This window comes from Theobroma umbraticum, unplaced genomic scaffold (genome assembly GCF_002168275.2).
Source record: "Theobroma umbraticum cultivar Fairchild unplaced genomic scaffold, ASM216827v3 scaffold_44.0, whole genome shotgun sequence".
Taxonomy (NCBI): domain Eukaryota; kingdom Viridiplantae; phylum Streptophyta; class Magnoliopsida; order Malvales; family Malvaceae; genus Theobroma; species Theobroma umbraticum.
In genome coordinates, this window is record NW_018397255.1 from 13,318,880 (window position 1) to 13,336,616 (window position 17,737).

General features: G+C 33.8%; 2 protein-coding genes across 3 annotated transcripts in view; one reads left to right on the plus strand and one right to left on the minus strand.

Moving 5' to 3' along the window:
• The window catches only part of LOC110409975 (HIT-type Zinc finger family protein), an 8,341-nt gene extending 3,080 nt beyond the window's left edge, over nt 1–5,261 (plus strand). Inside the window, exons 6-8 of the mRNA XM_089785775.1 lie at nt 4,533–4,621; nt 4,728–4,778; nt 4,932–5,261. Coding sequence (XP_089641901.1) covers nt 4,533–4,621; nt 4,728–4,778; nt 4,932–4,955 — 164 coding nt within the window. The 3' untranslated portion in view covers nt 4,956–5,261. The remainder of the gene's footprint in view (nt 1–4,532; nt 4,622–4,727; nt 4,779–4,931) is intronic.
• A 1,076-nt stretch (nt 5,262–6,337) lies between these two features.
• LOC110409973 (transcription factor PIF1-like) lies at nt 6,338–12,939 on the minus strand. Of its 2 annotated transcripts, XM_021419513.1 has the most exons (9): nt 12,297–12,936; nt 12,065–12,206; nt 11,085–11,967; nt 9,643–9,741; nt 9,480–9,545; nt 9,301–9,366; nt 7,490–7,879; nt 7,042–7,120; nt 6,338–6,678 (listed from the first exon to the last, which is right to left on the minus strand). In XM_021419513.1, the coding sequence occupies exons 2-9, from the start codon at nt 12,151–12,153 to the stop codon at nt 6,662–6,664; spliced, it is 1,689 nt and encodes a 562-aa protein (XP_021275188.1). In that variant the 5' UTR covers nt 12,154–12,206; nt 12,297–12,936; the 3' UTR covers nt 6,338–6,661. The 2 variants fall into 2 exon arrangements, with proteins under 2 accessions (XP_021275188.1, XP_021275187.1); XM_021419512.2 differs by lacking the exon at nt 6,338–6,678 and having other exon boundaries at nt 6,696–7,120; nt 12,297–12,939.
• Nucleotides 12,940–17,737: the final 4,798 nt, after the last annotated feature.

Here is a 17,737-nt window from a genome sequence, read left to right on the forward strand (position 1 = left end):
GAAATGAAAATGGACAAAATCAAAAATGATATTTCCCAAAGTATTTAACCACATATCTATAATGAAAATAAACTCTAATTTTTAACAAACTTTCCATCTTATCACTTTTTATTAATAACTATAAAAATATAAATATTCATCAATTGTGTAAAATATTTAAAACCTATACTTATAAATATGTATTTATTAAATAAAGATCATTGAAATATTTTTTATTATAATTATTAGTAAGATATAAACTTATTATAAATATGTATTCATCGAATGATGATCATTGAAATATTTTTTAATATAATTATTAATAAGATTTATTTCATTTAAAATATAAAATTTACTTGTATTGAATGGTTTCATTAAAAAAATATTTTTTTAATTTTAGTAGTGTTGTATAATTTAAATATTAATATTTTAAATTAATTTTTTTAAAGTTAAATATTAATATTTTTATTTTTAATATTTAAGTTAAATATTAATATTCATCAACTTTATACTCATAAATTTAATATAAAAGTGTTTTCGTTGTTCTCTGGATTTGTTAACTCGTAAAATGTTTGATATCTGGAATTAGTGTTACGTCTTCCAAACAAGCATAAATACTAAAAATATTTTTCAGAAAATATTTTACTGAAAAACAAACAGACCCTTATAGTGCTTTCATTCCATGATTTAGTGTTCAAAATTTCAGTGGTGAGTATAGATGTTCATTGGCCATAAAACATCAAAAGGAGATGTAGCAGGCATTTGGTGGTAGAATTTTTGCCTTTTACTGTGGGTTGATTGTATTGTAGTTATTCCTTTTTGCATTATCCAAAATTTTCTAATAAATGTGATTTTGCAATGTAACACCTCTTACCCTCATATAGAAGTCAATAAGACCTTATCGATAAGACGAAGGGTCAATTGATGTAAATTTAAATGTGAAAGAGCGGTGATGGGTGAAAGAAGTATTTTTAAAGAAAATATTTCGCATGCGAGAAAATAATAATAATAATATTATTATTATTATTATCGAGGATGAAGTAACAAGTTAAAATGCGATTTGAAAGTGAATAGGGACAAAGTGAGATACTTTAGGACCCGAGAAGATAAGTGGATGATTTTGAAATAAAATAATATTTTATTAATAAAATATTATTAAAATATTCATATTTTTTCTGTTGTTGAAATTATTCATGAAGGAATATTATATGGCTAATCTAATTGGGGTAGAAGGAAAACGAAAGAATTTCGAAGAAAAACGACAAGTGGGGCTCATGTGCCTTTATTTAATAAAGTAAGAGCGAGTAAGTATGTATTTAAATATTATGGTGATACCTTGGTGAAGTGTGATTTTGGTATTTTATTTGTATAAGTGTAAAGGAAGAAGGAAGGAAATTAGAATCAAAGAAATGATTGAAGGACCAAATTGTAAAGGATGAAAAATTTGAAGGGTCGAATGGTAAATAAGGAAAAGTTCGAGGACTTATGTATAATTTCAACATTTGAAGTTAAATAACAATTAACTAACCAAGGAAAGCTAGATTATGTGGGATAGTGAGATGTGTATGTAAATTTACTATCACATGCAAATGATAGCATGCAGAAAGGAGAAAGTTAGTGGAGAATATGTGGGACGTCCATCATGTGAAGTGAAAGGAAGAATGAGTTTAAATCTATTTGCATGTAAAGAGACTGGTGCATTAGGTGGTCAAATGGGAAAAGGAAAATATAAGATGTATGTGACTTGAATAGATTAATGAATGATTAAATAAAATATAAGGTAAAGGTGGTGCATGAAATAGGATTGGAGGAATAAGGTGGTGCATAAAATAAATAATAAAAGGAAGAAAAGATGAGAGAGTGAAGGTGGCAGATGGATAAGTTTAGTGAGGATAGATAATGGACCAATGAACAAGAGAGGAAATTGGTGCATGAAGAATCATTAGATGGCAAGCCAAATGAGAATAAAAGGTAAATTGATGCATGTGTTGTGATAGGTTCCAAAGGGTGGTCAAATGAAATAAGAAGAATAAGAGTGCATGTGTTTTGATTGGTCTAAAAGGGTGGCCAAATAAAGTAAAATAAAGAGAAAATGAATGGCAAAAAGGTAGATAAACGGTTAGGGAAAGACAACATCCATTTTTTCCCAAGTTCCTTTTAAATTGTTCAGGGAGGAAGGATTTCTTGCCTTTTCTTCCATTTCACCCATTCTTTGATCTTTAGAATCTCAAAAGTACACATGCACACATGTTTTAAAGAGTGATTCAAGGGCATTTGAAGAAATATCAAGTGGGTCTCAAGGCATTTTAGAGAAGAAAGGAGATATCAAGTGAAGGCTCAGTTTTGTAGAAATCTAAAGAAAAATCGTGAGTTCATTCCCTTCGTTATTGTTGGGTTTTTTATATCATCACCAAAGAAATCTTCAATGTTCAAGAAGAGAACCGTGGAGTTTTAAAAGAGATGTAGAACTTGATTTTAAAATACAAGAGAAATAAGGTAAGATTGTGGTTTTAGCTTGAATGATCTTTCAAAATGGATTGGTAACTATAAAAAATATTTTGTGGCAGCAAAGATTAGCTTGATTAGAGAAGATTTAGTGACATGCTAGCTATTAAAACCGTGAATGTATGATGAATTCAAAGTGAAAGAGAAGTGGTAAGCGTAATACTATGTTTTAAGTCCTACGGTTGGTAAAATTTTTAAAGAAATAATTTGTGAATCATGTTAGCAACTTGATGATTAAAGATTTTGAGGAACATTGGAGTGCATATGCAGATCAAGCAACCTTAAAGGTAAAAATGAATAATGTTTTAAATATAGTTGAGAGATCTTGAAAAATAGTTATTATTGTGTGGTTGGAATTTTGAAAGGCACATTGTGAGGAATAGTGGTTGTTGAAAGACTCTAAAATACATGAGCTAGTTGAAAATGTTGAGTTTGCTTGGTATGTTATTTGAAAGAAACAATGAGGAATAATGTGGTTAATATTATAAAAATATAAGATGGATATGAATGAAAGTTGCTTGGAAAAGTTGATGTGTCCACCTATTTGCCATTTATTTTCTCTTTATTCTACTTTATTTGATCACCCTTTTAGACCAATCAAAACACATGTACTCTTGTTCTTCTTATTTCATTTAGCCATCTTTTGGAACCAATCACAACACATGTATCAATTCACCTTTTATTCTCATTTGGTCATTTTGTCGTCCAATGATTCTTCATGCATCAATTTCCTTTCTTGTTCATTGAGCCATTATCTATCTTCACTAAACTTCTCCATCCGTCACCTTCATTCTCTCATCTTTTCTTCCTTTTATTATTTATTTCATGTATCACTTTATTCCTCCAATCTTATTTCATGCATCACTTTTACCGTATATTTTATTTGATCATTCATTAATCTATTTAAGTAACATACATATCATATTTTTCTTTTCCCATTTGGCCACCTAATGTATCAATTTCTTTACATGCAAATAGATTTAGGCTCATTCTTCCTTTCACTTCACATAGTGAAGGTCTCACATGTTCTTTACTAAGTTTTTCTTTTTTACATGCTATCATTTGCCTGTAATAGTGAATTTACACGCACATCTCATTATCTCACATAATTTAGCTTTTCTTGATTAGTTAATTTCTATTTAGCTTCAAATGTTGAAATTGTACATAAGTCCTCAAACTTGTTCTTATTTACCACTCGATCCTCCAAACTTTTCATCCTTTATAATTTGCTCCTTCAATTATTTTTTTGATTCTAATTTCCTTTTATCTTTCTTCCTTTACACTTATACAAATAAAATATCAAAGTCACACTTAACCAAGGTATCACCATAATATTTAAATATATACTTACTTACTCTTGTTTTATTAAACAAAGGCATGCGGGCTCCACTTAGATCGTTTTTCTTCAAAATTCTTTCGTTCTTCTACTCCCCATTTAGATTAGTCATATAATCCGCCTTCATGACTAATTTCAATAACAAATAAACTATTAATATTTTAATATTATTTTATTTTAAAATCCTCCACTTGTCTTCTTGGGTCTTAAAGTATCTCACTTTGTCCTGGTTCACTTCCAAATCGCATTTTGACTTGTTACTTCATCCTCGATAATATTATTATTATTCAATTATTATTTTCTTGCATATAGAATATTTTGTTCCAAATTACTCATTTCACCTATCGCCACTCTTTGACAATTAAATTTACATCAATGGACCCTTTATCTTATCAATAAGGCCTTATTAACTTCTATACAAGGGTACGGGGTGTTACATACATGATGTTATTAGGACTGGTCAATTGTATCCAAAGTTTTTGTCATATCAGCTAAATAGATTCTCAGAGTCTCTCATTGGGCCCTAGATTGAGATGGTTGGTAGAAGGTTAAATAGCATCCTGCTTAAGATAGCTAGATGAAATAATCGACTGTTTTTATAATTTTTATTATGTTAGAGCCAGAGAATCTGTAGAGAAAACTGTCTTGTTGCCCAAAACTGTTTAAATCCCTCCACACAACAAGCATAAAGTTACCATGTTCTCTCATTCAGCTTCTTCCAGTGAAGTCCGCAAAGCTTTAAAGGATGAACATCTTCAAAAACTCATCTCTGATATTGATAGCTCCCCAGATGCTATGAATGTGAGTGCTGTTATTCCGACTTGAAAACTGAGACCTGAGACATTTAATTATCATTTTGGTTGATGTTGTCCATGTACTTGCTAAATTTGATTTTACCTTCTGTTAGGAACTTGACAAAGCTATGGGGGTGGATGTATTCCGCATTTTCAGTGATAAGGTACTTAAAATCTTCAACTGTTTGTGCAAGTCTTCTTTTCTGCTTAACAACATTCATCAGTCCTTGTTCAGTTTCGATATGAATGTCTGATAGTTACTGACGAGAATTTGGTAATGTTCCAAAGCCAACTGCCATTGTTTTCTCTGTTATCAGATTTTATCTGCGATCAACCCATGACCACATATTGTCATAGCAAGCAAAAAGATGTTTGTACTGGAAGGCTCGTATTTTGGAAGGTCTTTCGCTGACTCTACCGGATGTCAATATAATTATGTCCAAGTTTTGTGTGATTGTAGAGAAGTTATCCTGCCGTCTTGGCTCGAGCCTGGTCAGGGGATGATGTTTCGTTAAGTTGAGAATGGAGGCTGATTAAATGTATTAATTGGCTAAACTCTTCCTTGGGTTTGCAATCACATTTTTGTTATGTGGTGTCATGTGCAGAGTTTATATCTCAATGAAAATGCCAGCTATGGGCTTTCTTAATCTCTGTTAATAGTTCTTTGTTTTCCCCGTCAATGTATAGTAAATTAGAGATGTATAAGTAAGAAAGAAAAGTTGAGGAGAGAGATTGACAATTTGGCGCTCTGTGTTTTCTATCTCAGTTGAGTACATGTGCACATGTGCAATGATGGGTTGCTTTTGAGAATGAGGTCTCGGGCTGCGATGATGAGAAAAGTCAAGCTCAGCTCTTCAAGGAGGGCCTGTAATTGTCCCAATCAGAGTGAAACGAGGGGCCTATGATCTATTACATGAACTGAACGTAGACACATATTGTCTTCTCTACACGACTATGATATTGAGAGGTCATTCTCTTAAGTCTTACCCAATGCTGGTCAACGTGCGTTTTCTTCTTGCCTCATTATCTGCTATTCCAAAATGTTCAGATTGCTTCTACAATTCTGCCCCTCAGTTTCAGTTATAGGTCCCCAATTTTTTGTCTGTTCCACTTGCACAGTTGACTACAATTAACCTAAATTATCTCCAGCACATATTGATTACGATTATGGCTGAGTGGTCCTGCTTGTGGCATGCTCTTTGATTGCTGAAAAGATAACAATGGCGCACCCACGCTTTTCTCAAATGCACCTTTTTAAGGTCCAGAGACTTGGGGGCAAAGTTCAACATGAGCTCACAGAATATTAAAGGTCCCTCATGTGGGTCATTTTAAGGTTCACAAGATAGCTAGGCTGCAGCTGAGACCGGTGTACAAATTGAAACCTCAAGGGAATATGTTCTTTTCAAAGTTCCTCTTGATAGTTCCTCTAAATCTTACGTCCCCTGTTGATCAACTCCAAAATATACATTCGTAATGGACCACAATTCGACGAATAAGCTGATCGATGAAGACAGTTTTCTGTTCATACTTTCTTCGATGGTAGCCTATGGATAACGTTTTCCTCAATTGGGGGCTGTGTCGGCAAACCAGAGCCATCCCAGCAAAGCAAAGATGGCCTTTTTTTTATTTTTGGTTTTGTTTTGTTTTGTTCGTAAATTTTAATTAAAACAAACTATATAACCAAGTATGGGGAAAATGTTGGAGAAAACAGAGGCGAGAGTCGTAACCGGAAGGTAAGGAACTATTTCTATGGTGGTGTAATAATTACATGTTAGCTGTGTTATAACAAATTAGCTAATTGAAAAACGTTGCTCTCAGATAGAGAGGCAGTTCTCTTACACTACAAAACTTTTAGAAAGGCGAGAACCTTTCCCGGACGCACAACTGTCAACCTGCAATGCACAGGAACTCTATCTTCAATTTTGTATGTTATGGATTCAAAGGAATACACAAGCAACAGTCCACCAGAATTGAGAACAGAATCTGCTATCAGTCCGAAATGAGAGTAGCTAGCCCCAACTTAGCCAGCCAGCCAAGATATTAGCCGCTACCGTGTCATTTCACCTTCATCCAACAAAGTTAATTAGAAACCACACGTGATCAGGCAATAAGTGAACTTCTAATTAAGTGCTAATGAATATGTCCCAATCCTCCTTGGAACTGACATGGCTCATCACAGTTTAACTTGATTCCATTGTAAAAGTGGACTTCTATCTAATTGGTAAGACCATGTCAGTCAAAGTGGAACCAGAGAATATGGTTTGAAAGTTGGCTTCTTTTCATGTCAAATGCTCAAGACTGCACATGCATGCGCAAATGATTAGTGGCGGTCATGGCATGGCATGTACTGTCTTCTCATTTCTTATAAGCATACTCTTGTAAATAGCCATCTTGTAATAATGTGGAACTAGAAAATAATGGACCTACCTGATGGGTGATTTTTAAGATTCTCAGCTCCCCTACTGCTACTTGGTTTACGGGAACTTGGCTGGGCCATTCCTTGACTCTGCAAAAGGTGAAAAACATATTCAATACTTCATACTCGCAAAGCAATTCTGATGTTTCAATATGATTGACCAGGCATTAGATCAGACATCTGAAGAAACTTTTTCTTTAGGAAAATAAAAAAGAACAAAATATATAGAATTAAGTTTGTGAGTTTCCAAGAAACCTTCTTCAACAAATTGTCAAGAGTCAATAAAATCGAGCCTAGACCATAGCTGAGAAAGCTCTGAAAATGGACTTCCATGTATTTTTTATTTTTGTTCTGAACGAAGTTACAATTCAATTGATGATAGATATACAGAAGGTTCGAGGTCAAAATAATAGACATTGATGCCCTAATTTCGAAGCAAAATGACATTCTAAACGTCACCTGGAGTGGGGGTAATTGCATCTGTTGAAGACCAAGATATTGCTGATAAGGATCAGCAAAATTTGGAGCCCGTGGCTGGGTTGGATTTTGCATGCCAAGCGTGTTTAGCATGGCTTCTGACTGATTGTTTGGTTGGATTCTTGATGGATCAGGAGGTGGAACTGGTGGTGGCATATGAAAGGCCGGCAGAGGAAACCTTGGACCCAAATGAGCTGCAGCAGCTGGTGTTGGTAACACTGAACCGGCTAAAACGTTGGGAAATGGCAGCATTGGCCGACTTATTCCCATATCCATGCCCATGCCCATTCCAATTCCCATTCCCATTGTTGGCATGTACTGCTGAACTCCAGGAAACATCATTGGGACCATGCCACAACCCATGGACATCATCTGCAGAAATTAGTTAAAATCTAAATTTTGTCATAAATAATGCACAGGCTAGTTCTCTAAGATATAAAACAATTCTCATTAAATGAAATGTTAAAAAAAACATAGCAATCATATCCCAGCTGATCATAGGATGCTGCACACGTCCATAAGTTAGCCTTTTGGGGAAAGGGTAATGGTTCCACGAAAAAGAGATATCAAAGCTAACCTGAACCCGACTTTGATGTCACACTAAGCACTCCAATGGGTGGAGTAAGTAGGGTGGCTCAACCCGCAACGAAAGCATCGTTGATTCGGATGGAGAGAATATTACAGAATCCCACATCGGAAAGTAACAGACAGGTCCCAAACTTATAAGCGTGGGCACAACACATCCTATTAGGTTAGCCTTTTGGGAGAAGGTAATGGGCTAATGGCCTTGTGACACTATCCCCAGCATAAGAACACTGGAGCTAATACAGAACAAAATACTCAAACTCCTCTTCCTTACCTTTTAGAGAGACTGCATTATTCTCAATTGTAGAATTCTGAAATTTCATCCAATCAAGACAGAACATTTAACAAAAGCCACACAGTTAGCAACATGGAGATATAAGAGAGGGTGAGATAGATAGTGGAAGAGTGAGGCTGGCATTAATTTTGGTAATGAATACCCTTGTTAGACAATAATAAGATTCTGCAGGATGTCAACATAACAATTTGCAAAAGCAGCGGATTTGCTGCAGAAGTCAACTCCTGAAGTATTTGATTGAACAAAGTTTTCTTCAAACACATTAAAATAAATAGAAGAATTACTGGTTCAGCTCCAGTGCTAATTTGTTCTTTGGTGTTTACCAACATTCTTTTTTTTTTTTTGTGGTTGGAACACAATTTCAACATACATGTTCTTAATTTAATCATCTTCTTGCTTGGGGAAAAAAGGAAAGACAAAGATTCAAAATTCAAAATTTATCTACTCATCTAAATCAAGTAAAAATAATGTTCCCAAAAAAAATCTTGCGTCTTGAGCTTGGTTGTGTGTGGTGAATCTTATTATCTTTTATTCACTTCAATGGCAAAGGTCCCTGTCATTTAACAGTTCCATAAACATTCACAATAAGGCAGGTGATAGATTATTGATTAAGGGCTTTCTAGAACCGTAGCATTAACGTATGATCCTCACATGTTACAAAAAAACATGTATCCTAATGAAAAAAAGACAGCAGTTACTTGCATTTCGGCCTTTCGGCCTTTTCCAGGAGAATATTGAACAAAAGGTTAATAAACCTGTTAAATCACTCCATGAATAAACAACTTTCAAAATGGAGTTTTAGAAACAATTAAACATCTTTGCAAAGGTTACACATATTACTAGGGCACAAATTCAAGAACCTCTCAGGAACATAAACTCATAATCTCTCATTAACTATTAAGCAAAGACATACCTGAACTTGCAACTGAAGTGACTTCAGGTATTCAATTGCTTCATCCAGCATTGAAGCTTTGTCTGACTGAGACTCAGAAATAAGCAATATGTTAGAAACGGGCAGAGTAATATAAATATGAGGAAAATTGAATCCTCAACTGAAAGTGCAAAGATGAGGGAATCATACACATGACAAACCTTGTTGCAACGAGGTATAAGTTCTTGCAAAGCCCTCATCTTTTCATTTATCCTATCTCTGCGTCTCTGCAGATAAATGATACTTTAAACCTCTACAGGAATGTAATTGCACAGAAGTAGACCAAAATCATCAACAGTAATATAATGTCAATAAAATACTGACCCTCTCTGAGAGGTTATGGACCTCCGCAGCACGAGACCTTTTTGTAGATGTGGATCCACGTGTTTGTTTCTTTATGTCAGCGGATTCAAACTCAGCATCCTTTGGCAACAATAAAATTACCATTATAAAGAAAGATGAATTTTGAAAGAAAGAAAAGGGGATGAATGAAGTCACAGATCGTTTTTTCAACACATTAAAACATACATATAGTACCATCTTAAATCTCAACATACTCATGGTACTGTATAGTTTCCACAAAGAGATTGCTTGGTTTAAACACCCCTCATGAGTTTACCATACGAGTACTTCAAAACTTGTGTAACTGACTGCCCTTATAAGGTGTGGCTTCTTAACTGACTTAGACCTGAGGATCTCAGTCTTTCTATCATGAAATTATACACTTGGTTGCACATTTAGGCATCGAAATGAGTCACACCTTGGAAAACTGTAACATTGCACCAGGACTAGGCTATATATATTCTCCACACTTTTTCCATTTTAACCTTTCCCTAATTCAGTTAAACCATAAACAACATGATCCCCTGGCCCCCTTCTTTTTCCCGAAGAAGAAAAGAAATATAGATTGATGCTTCCATAATTAAAATTTACTTTGGTTCCCAGCGTATAAAATCTACATTCTCTTTCTCTGTTTCTTTATTTAGGAAAACTAGACTTAAAATCTATCGTTCTCCTCCTTTTTTTTCTTTATTTTACTCTCTTCATGAAAATCTGTTTTTTATATTTATTGTTTTAAACAAAGTATCACCTTTACATCCACAAAAAAGGAAGAATTATACAAATGGCTTATGATCAATTTTAGATATGTTAATATCAAAATTCGATCTCAAAACTAGTCATGTAGATTAGGGAAAGAAGTCCATGAGCAATTAAATAATGTGTCCTACATCCCAGCATCTAGGTATGCAAAATAGCTGATTCTTTGAGAACTCCCAGGCAGTGCACCCCCAGCGTAAAAAAAAAAAAAGAAAACATAGAGAAGCTAACATTGGGCTTAACTATAACAGCTAAATACTAGAGAATGTTTAGGCATTTAAACAATAAAAATATCCACCAAAAAGAAAAAGGAAAAGAAACTATCCAAAAGCTAACTGACAACGACGAGGAGACCAGTCCCGTGATACGCGCCATCAATCCAAAAAAACTCTTATTTTAAATTCATTTTTTTCACTCCCACTTGACACTGCCAACCTCCTCCCTCCTCCAATCATCAAACTCGTGTCAACCTCCCCTCCGGTGTTCGTACACGTGGCACATCCTAACTCGATTCGCGTGACACGTGTACAATTCCCAAATTATACGGCCAGTGACAAAAATAAGCGGTGCTCACGTTAAACGGGGTAACCTCCGGCGTACGTTAGTCGAGAAAAAAATTACACTGCCTGAGAAAAAAGAGATTTTTTTTTAAACTTCAATGGACTAACCTCGCTGTGACATTCGGCGTCGTCCGGTTCTATTCCTTTACGCTTGCGGTCCTCAGCCGGCGCAGCCTTTTGAGTCGCCTGCTCCGCGCTGGCACTGGAGCCGCCTGGCGATGACGTTACTGTGACCTCGCACGTGGCCAAATTGTCTTTGGTGGCACCTACACTGACGCCAGCTGATTGCCTGCTGGCAACTGCAGCGGCGCTCACGGTGGCGCATGCATTGTTGTTGTTCCCGCCAGATGCTGCCTCGGTGTTGCTCGGCACAGCCTGAGAGGCTCTCGACTCTGGAGCCATCGCCGGAGTATCGCTCGAGTCAACGACCGTCGATTCCCTCACTACACTCTTCGAATTAGACGGTCCAGATTGCTCCACCGTCGCAGTTTTATGCCTCGAGAAGTGAACGAAGTTCTTGGTCCTCGTCGGCTCCGACCCATTCCTCCTCGCCGGTGGTATCGCCGGCCTAGGAGCTGACGCCGCCGCCGCCGCCGAAGCAGAAGCCGAAGCCGAAACTTGAGAAACTCTTCCGAGTGGAGGAGGAGCGGCGGTGGCGGTGGAGGTGATGCAAGGAGTGGCGGCGGCGGCGGAAGAAGAAGGATAGAGGAGATCAGCGCAGAAATCGTGGTCGAAGTTGGCGTCGTTGAGAGGATAGTGAAGCCATGAAGCCATTTCATCTTCTTGCATGAAGAGATGATCGGTAATCGATTGCTGCTGCTGTTGCTGATGATGTTGATGATGAGATGAAGATGATCGGATCTCCTTCGGAGCTGATTGATCGGCGTCGTGGAATTTGAACGGCGGTGATTTCTTGAAAGATCTTTGGTTTTGACTCTGCACAACAACTTGACCGTTTTGCCATAACAGCTCCATGATTTCATCTTCTGGCCTGTTTCGTAATTTCATCATCAGTTTATCCCTTGACAATTCTGGAAATAAGAGATATAAACCAAAAGCAGAAGAAGAAGGAAGTGGCAGCAGCTTACATGGGAGGTTTTTTGGGGCGAGTTAAACTAGAAGAAGAAGGGATTGAGTAATCGTCTCCCATTTCGAAATCGGGAACGCAGTGATGCATCCTCTACTCTCTTTTTCTATTATTATTATTATTTAATTTTCTAACTTTATAACCTACAAAAGCAATCAAACGACTCAACTTTAAGCAAACCAAATAAAGCAAAGAAAAAAAGTTATGACCACTATCACAGGAGAAAAACTCACCTGGATTATTTAAGCTATCAAAATCAATTAGAGAATTGTTTTTCTTCTCTTGAAACTCCAAAAGAACAAACGCCGAGTGTTATTTTGGTTGATATTTCTGCTGCTGCCGATGATGAATAACAAACCCTAGAGAAAAAGAAAATATTTGAAAATCTAAATCCATGTGAAGGGACAAAGCTCTCTAACGTTGTCGTCTTAATAAACAGAGAGAGGGAAAAGGGAGGAGAAGAATTTCTCTGTTCTCTGTGTGAGTGTGCGTGCTCTCCTTTTAATCTTTTTGAGAAGATTTTCTCTCGGCTCTAGTATTTTCCCTTTCGCCTTTTGCGTTAAATGTCTTTTGCAGGCAGCCCTAAGATAAGGTCCTCTCTCTCTGCCTCTGTCTCTGTCTCTGGCTTTCTCTTCTCTGCTTTGCTCTCTCTCCGAATAATATGAAGCAAAAGACGAAATGGATTTTTGACAGTATGCAAACCAACGCTCTCTCTCTCTCTCTCTTTCCTCCTTTTCTTATAACTACCAGTAGTATAATTATTATGTGAAAAATATTAAAATTAAAGGAACGAAAGGCGATGAGTTTGATGTAATGTTAAGGTGTGATATGAGCGGTGAGCGCTAGGTTAAGAGTATAAACTCAATCGCAATCGGATGCCCAAAATCGTTGTGTTGACGACCCCATCTCTGTGTCGACAAATTGACACCAGTGGCTATGTGGGGGCCTCCTTGCACTAATTTATACTTCCATTATCGCATGGTCAAATTGTATTTCCCTACTCCCCCCTTCCCCACCTCGCCTTTCTCTTTTTTTATGGAATCATTTAATCATATATTAATTTTTTTTATTAATAAAAAAAATAAAAGTAAATTCATTCGACCATGAAAGTGCTGCATTACAGTTCAACACCTACGTAGCTGTCTTTGGTTCAAGTCCAGTCGGTTTCGCTTCCTTTATTATTTCTTCTTTTTTCTCTCTCTCGCTCTCTCGTTTTAGTAATTATGCATAATTACGAAATTAAAAGGAAAAAATAAAAATAAAAATAAAAATAAAAGCTAGAGATTGAATTGGTTGGTATCTGCCAGCTAAAGATGCATAAGCAAGGAATGAAGAAAGGAATTTAGGATCGAATATATCTGTCTAATTCTATCCTTTTAACGAAAAATGCAATACAGTAGTGATAGGGATTTGGCCTAATTACCTACGTGGTGCAACAAATGGATGCGGCTGTACTTTCCAACTAGTGAGCAGTATTTTGACAAAATGATGATAATGATTTTGTCTCTGTTAATTACGAATTACATTAAAATTACTGATTCCCTTTGCTCCCTTATTATAATACTCTTTGTAATTGCTAGTTATGTGCCTGTGTTGACGCCAAATTTGATAACCAAATGCTGTATGTAGATTCAACAATAAATTAAGGCTTAGATTTAATTATTGTTTAAAACAATGATTGCAAACTTAGCCATACAAGTAAATAAATTGAAAAAAAAATAATTAAATAATTGATGGAATGCGAGTGGGGGGTTTGCTTTAAGTAGAAAATGACAATTAACGGTAAACTGTCTTGTGATGTCAAGCTAATTAACGCTTTATAATTCACCTTTCTCTAAGTATAACAATGGAGCGGACTCACTTGTGCACATCTCTTTTTAATTCCCCCCATGTAAATGAATTTAGTTAGCCTTAACCTAACTTTTAAATTTCTTTTATTTTTCTCTTTCCTTGAATAAATGGTGTGCGTTTAACGCTTCATTTTGTTAAACTTAAAACTTCATTTGAATCTAAATTTTAATTTGACAAATAAAGTGATCAAAATTGTTTTTCAAATATTCAAATAAGTCTAGACAGTTTTTTAAAAATGTCTAATAAAAGAGATAAGCACTTTAAATAAAACAAAAAACAAAAAGTCTCTTTAAACTTGAAAAATACTACTAATTTATTAATAGATGTTCTTTATATATCGATAGATGATCTTATCTATTATCGATAGATGATCTTATCTATTAATAGATGAAGAACATCAATCGATGGTAGATTGTTTTAGCAGCTGGACTTCAACGATTATGGATATCTATCAATAGATGCCGCGTATCTATTAATAGATTGTCATCACAAACAACACAAAAGGATCCTGACTTGAATCTATTAATAGATACACAGTATCTATCAATTGATAGGCACCCAAGAACATTGCAAAAGGAGCTTGACTTGCATCATTGATAGATAGCCATCCAAGGATGCTTCAAAATGATTCTAACTTGAATCTATCAATAGATACTTAGATGGCGTTTGGTACTTTACAATGCAATGTGATTACAAGTAAGCGATTGCAGGTAATGTGATTGCAAACAATGTCATTGCAGAGAAAATAACATTACAATGTTTGGTATAAAAGCAAAATAATGATTAAAATATAGAGAAGATAACATTACAGTATTTGGTTTACAAGTACTTTGTTGGGAATGTAATGTTAATTTTCAAAATTATCCCTAGTTATTAAAATACAAGTTTAATGTATTTTATATTTTTTATTATTAATTTTTATATAATATCATCTCTTAAATATATTTTTAATGTCATATATTTTATTTTCATTTATTATTATAATCTTATATATTTTATTTTCATTTCTTTAATATAATTTTTTATATTATAGATTTTATTTTAATTAATTTTACCTATATTATATAAATTTTAATTTTTTATAATTTATTTTATTTTAATTTTTGATTCTTATATTATATATTTTATTTTAATATTTTTTATTTTAATTATAATATTATAAAATATTTTTAATAAAGTAATAAAGTTGAAGGGTAAAAATATCTTTAAAAATATTACAAAATGCAATGAAATGTGATTGCATTAATTTTGGACTGCAATCACATTACATCACTTGGTTGTAATATGATTGCATTGCAATCTTATATTGTAGTGGTCTGTTGCAAAACAAACACTGCAACGTAATTTAATTAGGCATATTACAAGGAATGTACTCTTACTTCCCTCATACCAAACGCTACCATATATCTATTAATAGATGAGTAGGAATTTGAAGATTATTAAAAGGAATCTATCGATAGATCGAGAGACCTATTAATAGATGATGACCATTAGAGCTTGAAATAGTGAGCTAAACAGTTATTTTCACATTTAATGCACACTCAACTACATCTAAACCTTCAGTAATTATAATTCAAGCCCCCACAACATTTTTTAAGGTTGAAAGACTTTGAAACACAACTAAAAATAGAAGAATTCAACAAAAATCATTAAATATTCTTTATACTTTTCTCCAAGCCTTTAAGTCTTCTATTGTAGCATTTATTGAGCATTCATTGCTTGTTCTTTTCTTCACCAAATATTGTACTTAATTTGTTATTCAGCCTTTAAGAGGCATTCTAGCTACATTTACATTTTTCTCATTATATTCACTGAAGTGGCTATACTTTTACCAACATAACAAGTAGAGTTATTATGCTTTAATCTTAAAAAGGTATTGTCTTGAAAAGTTGTACTTGATCCAGAAAAAGTATTGTATTGAATTTTAATTCAATAGTGGATTTTAAATTCCTTAGTGAATCTAAGGGAGAGGATATAAGTAAGAGGCCGAACTTTTACAAAACTTTATTGTGTTGATTTTTCTTCCTTTTTACTTGTTTAATTTCATTTTCATTTCCCACATTTCTTAGTTTTCAAGAAGTCAATTGTCTTGTTTATTTTTAAATTGGGGATTTGGATCAAGAAAATTTTATTTTTTTTAAATTAAGAAAAAGGATCATCAAAAATGCAAAACATTATTCCAATTCACCCCCTCTTAAAATTAATTACGTGGAGCTTATTGCACTAACACATTTGATTTTAAGTTTTGATTTGATAAATAAGTGATCAAAATTGTTTTTTAGATATTCAAACGAGTCTAAACGGTCCTTAAAAAAGTTTTAATGAAAGAGTTAAGTGCCTTAAATTGAAAACAAGTAAAAATGCTCTTCAAATTGAAAATCTGCCTTCAATCTATTAATAAATGTTCTTCATCTATTGATAGATAGGTTTATCTATCGATATAAAATGAAAATCTATGAATGGTTGGTCATTCTAGCATATGAACCTCAAAGGCTTTGAACATATATTAATAGATGTACAGCATCTATTGATAGATAGTTATCTAAGAACAATTCAAAGACACCCTAACTTGCATCTATCGATAGATGGCCACCAAAGAGCATTCTAAAGAACCTTAACTTGGATTTATCGATAGATATTTATATCTATCGATAGATTAGTGTGATTTTAAAATTTTTTAAAAGGAATCTATTGATAAATCATGAAATCTATCGATAGATGGTGATTGTTGGAGCTTAGAACAAACTGCAAAATGGTTATTTTCACATTTAATGTAGCTCTAACCACCTCTGATGCTTCAGTAACTATAAATACAAGCTCTCATCACATTTATAAAAGTTAGAAGACTGAGAAACACAATTACAAAAAAAGAATTTTGCTCAAATCATTCAATACTTTTTGTTCTACTCTTCTAACATTTAAGTTTTTTATTATATTATTTATTGAGTTTTTATTTTCTCACCAAACATTGTATTTAATCTGCTACTCAACCTTTAAAAGCTATTCTAGCTGCACTTATCTCTTTTATTGTATTCCTTTGAGTGGTTATATCGTAATTGATTGAAAAGGTAATATTTGAATGGATATACCTTAACTAAGATAAACAGTAGAGTAGTTGCACTTCAACCATAAAAGGTATTGTATTGAAAAGTTGTGCTTCATCCACAAAAGGCATTGTATTGAACTTTATTTCAATAGTGGATTTAAAATTTTTTAGTAAGTTAAGCAAGACAACATAGACAAGGTATAAAATTCTTGTGTTGTTCAATCTTTTCAATTTCTTTCAAATTGTTTTTGTGTTAATTCATCCCCTTTTACAAAAATTTTATTGGTCTGTTTTAATTCAAAGAGTATCTTACTCAAGAAAATTTTAAAAACTTCAAATTGAAAGGCTTTTTTCAAAGATTCCAATTCACCTTTTCTTAGACTTATTCACATTAAACTTATTGCACTAAATATAATATATATATATATATACATATATAGATATATTCTGCTATATGTAATCAATAATTGATCTTTATTGTTTTTGGAGAGCATAATACTTTAAAATATCTAAACTATTAAGAAAAAAAATCAAATAATCAATTATTTTTTAATTGTATTCAATCAAATATTTTTATTTTTATTTTGAGTCAAATAAACCATTATACTAATAATCAAAACATTATTTGTCATTTTATATCATATGATGCTGATGTGATATGTTGATATGTTGATATGTCTTAATGGATGGTTATATGATATGATGACTTGGTCACGTGACATTCTCACTCTCCACTTCAATACCATATGAGTGCATCATGAACATATAAAAATGATA

Bases quoted from the DNA above. Each gene is read 5' to 3' on its own strand.
- LOC110409973 (XM_021419512.2), bottom strand. From the start codon at position 12,153: ATGCATCACTGCGTTCCCGATTTCGAAATGGGAGACGATTACTCAATC. The intron at 9,546-9,642 runs GTCAGTATTTTA...ATTTATCTGCAG, and splicing joins TCCATAACCTCTCAGAGAGG to AGACGCAGAGATAGGATAAA. The intron at 7,121-7,489 runs GTGACGTTTAGA...CACCTTTTGCAG, and splicing joins TGCAATTACCCCCACTCCAG to AGTCAAGGAATGGCCCAGCC.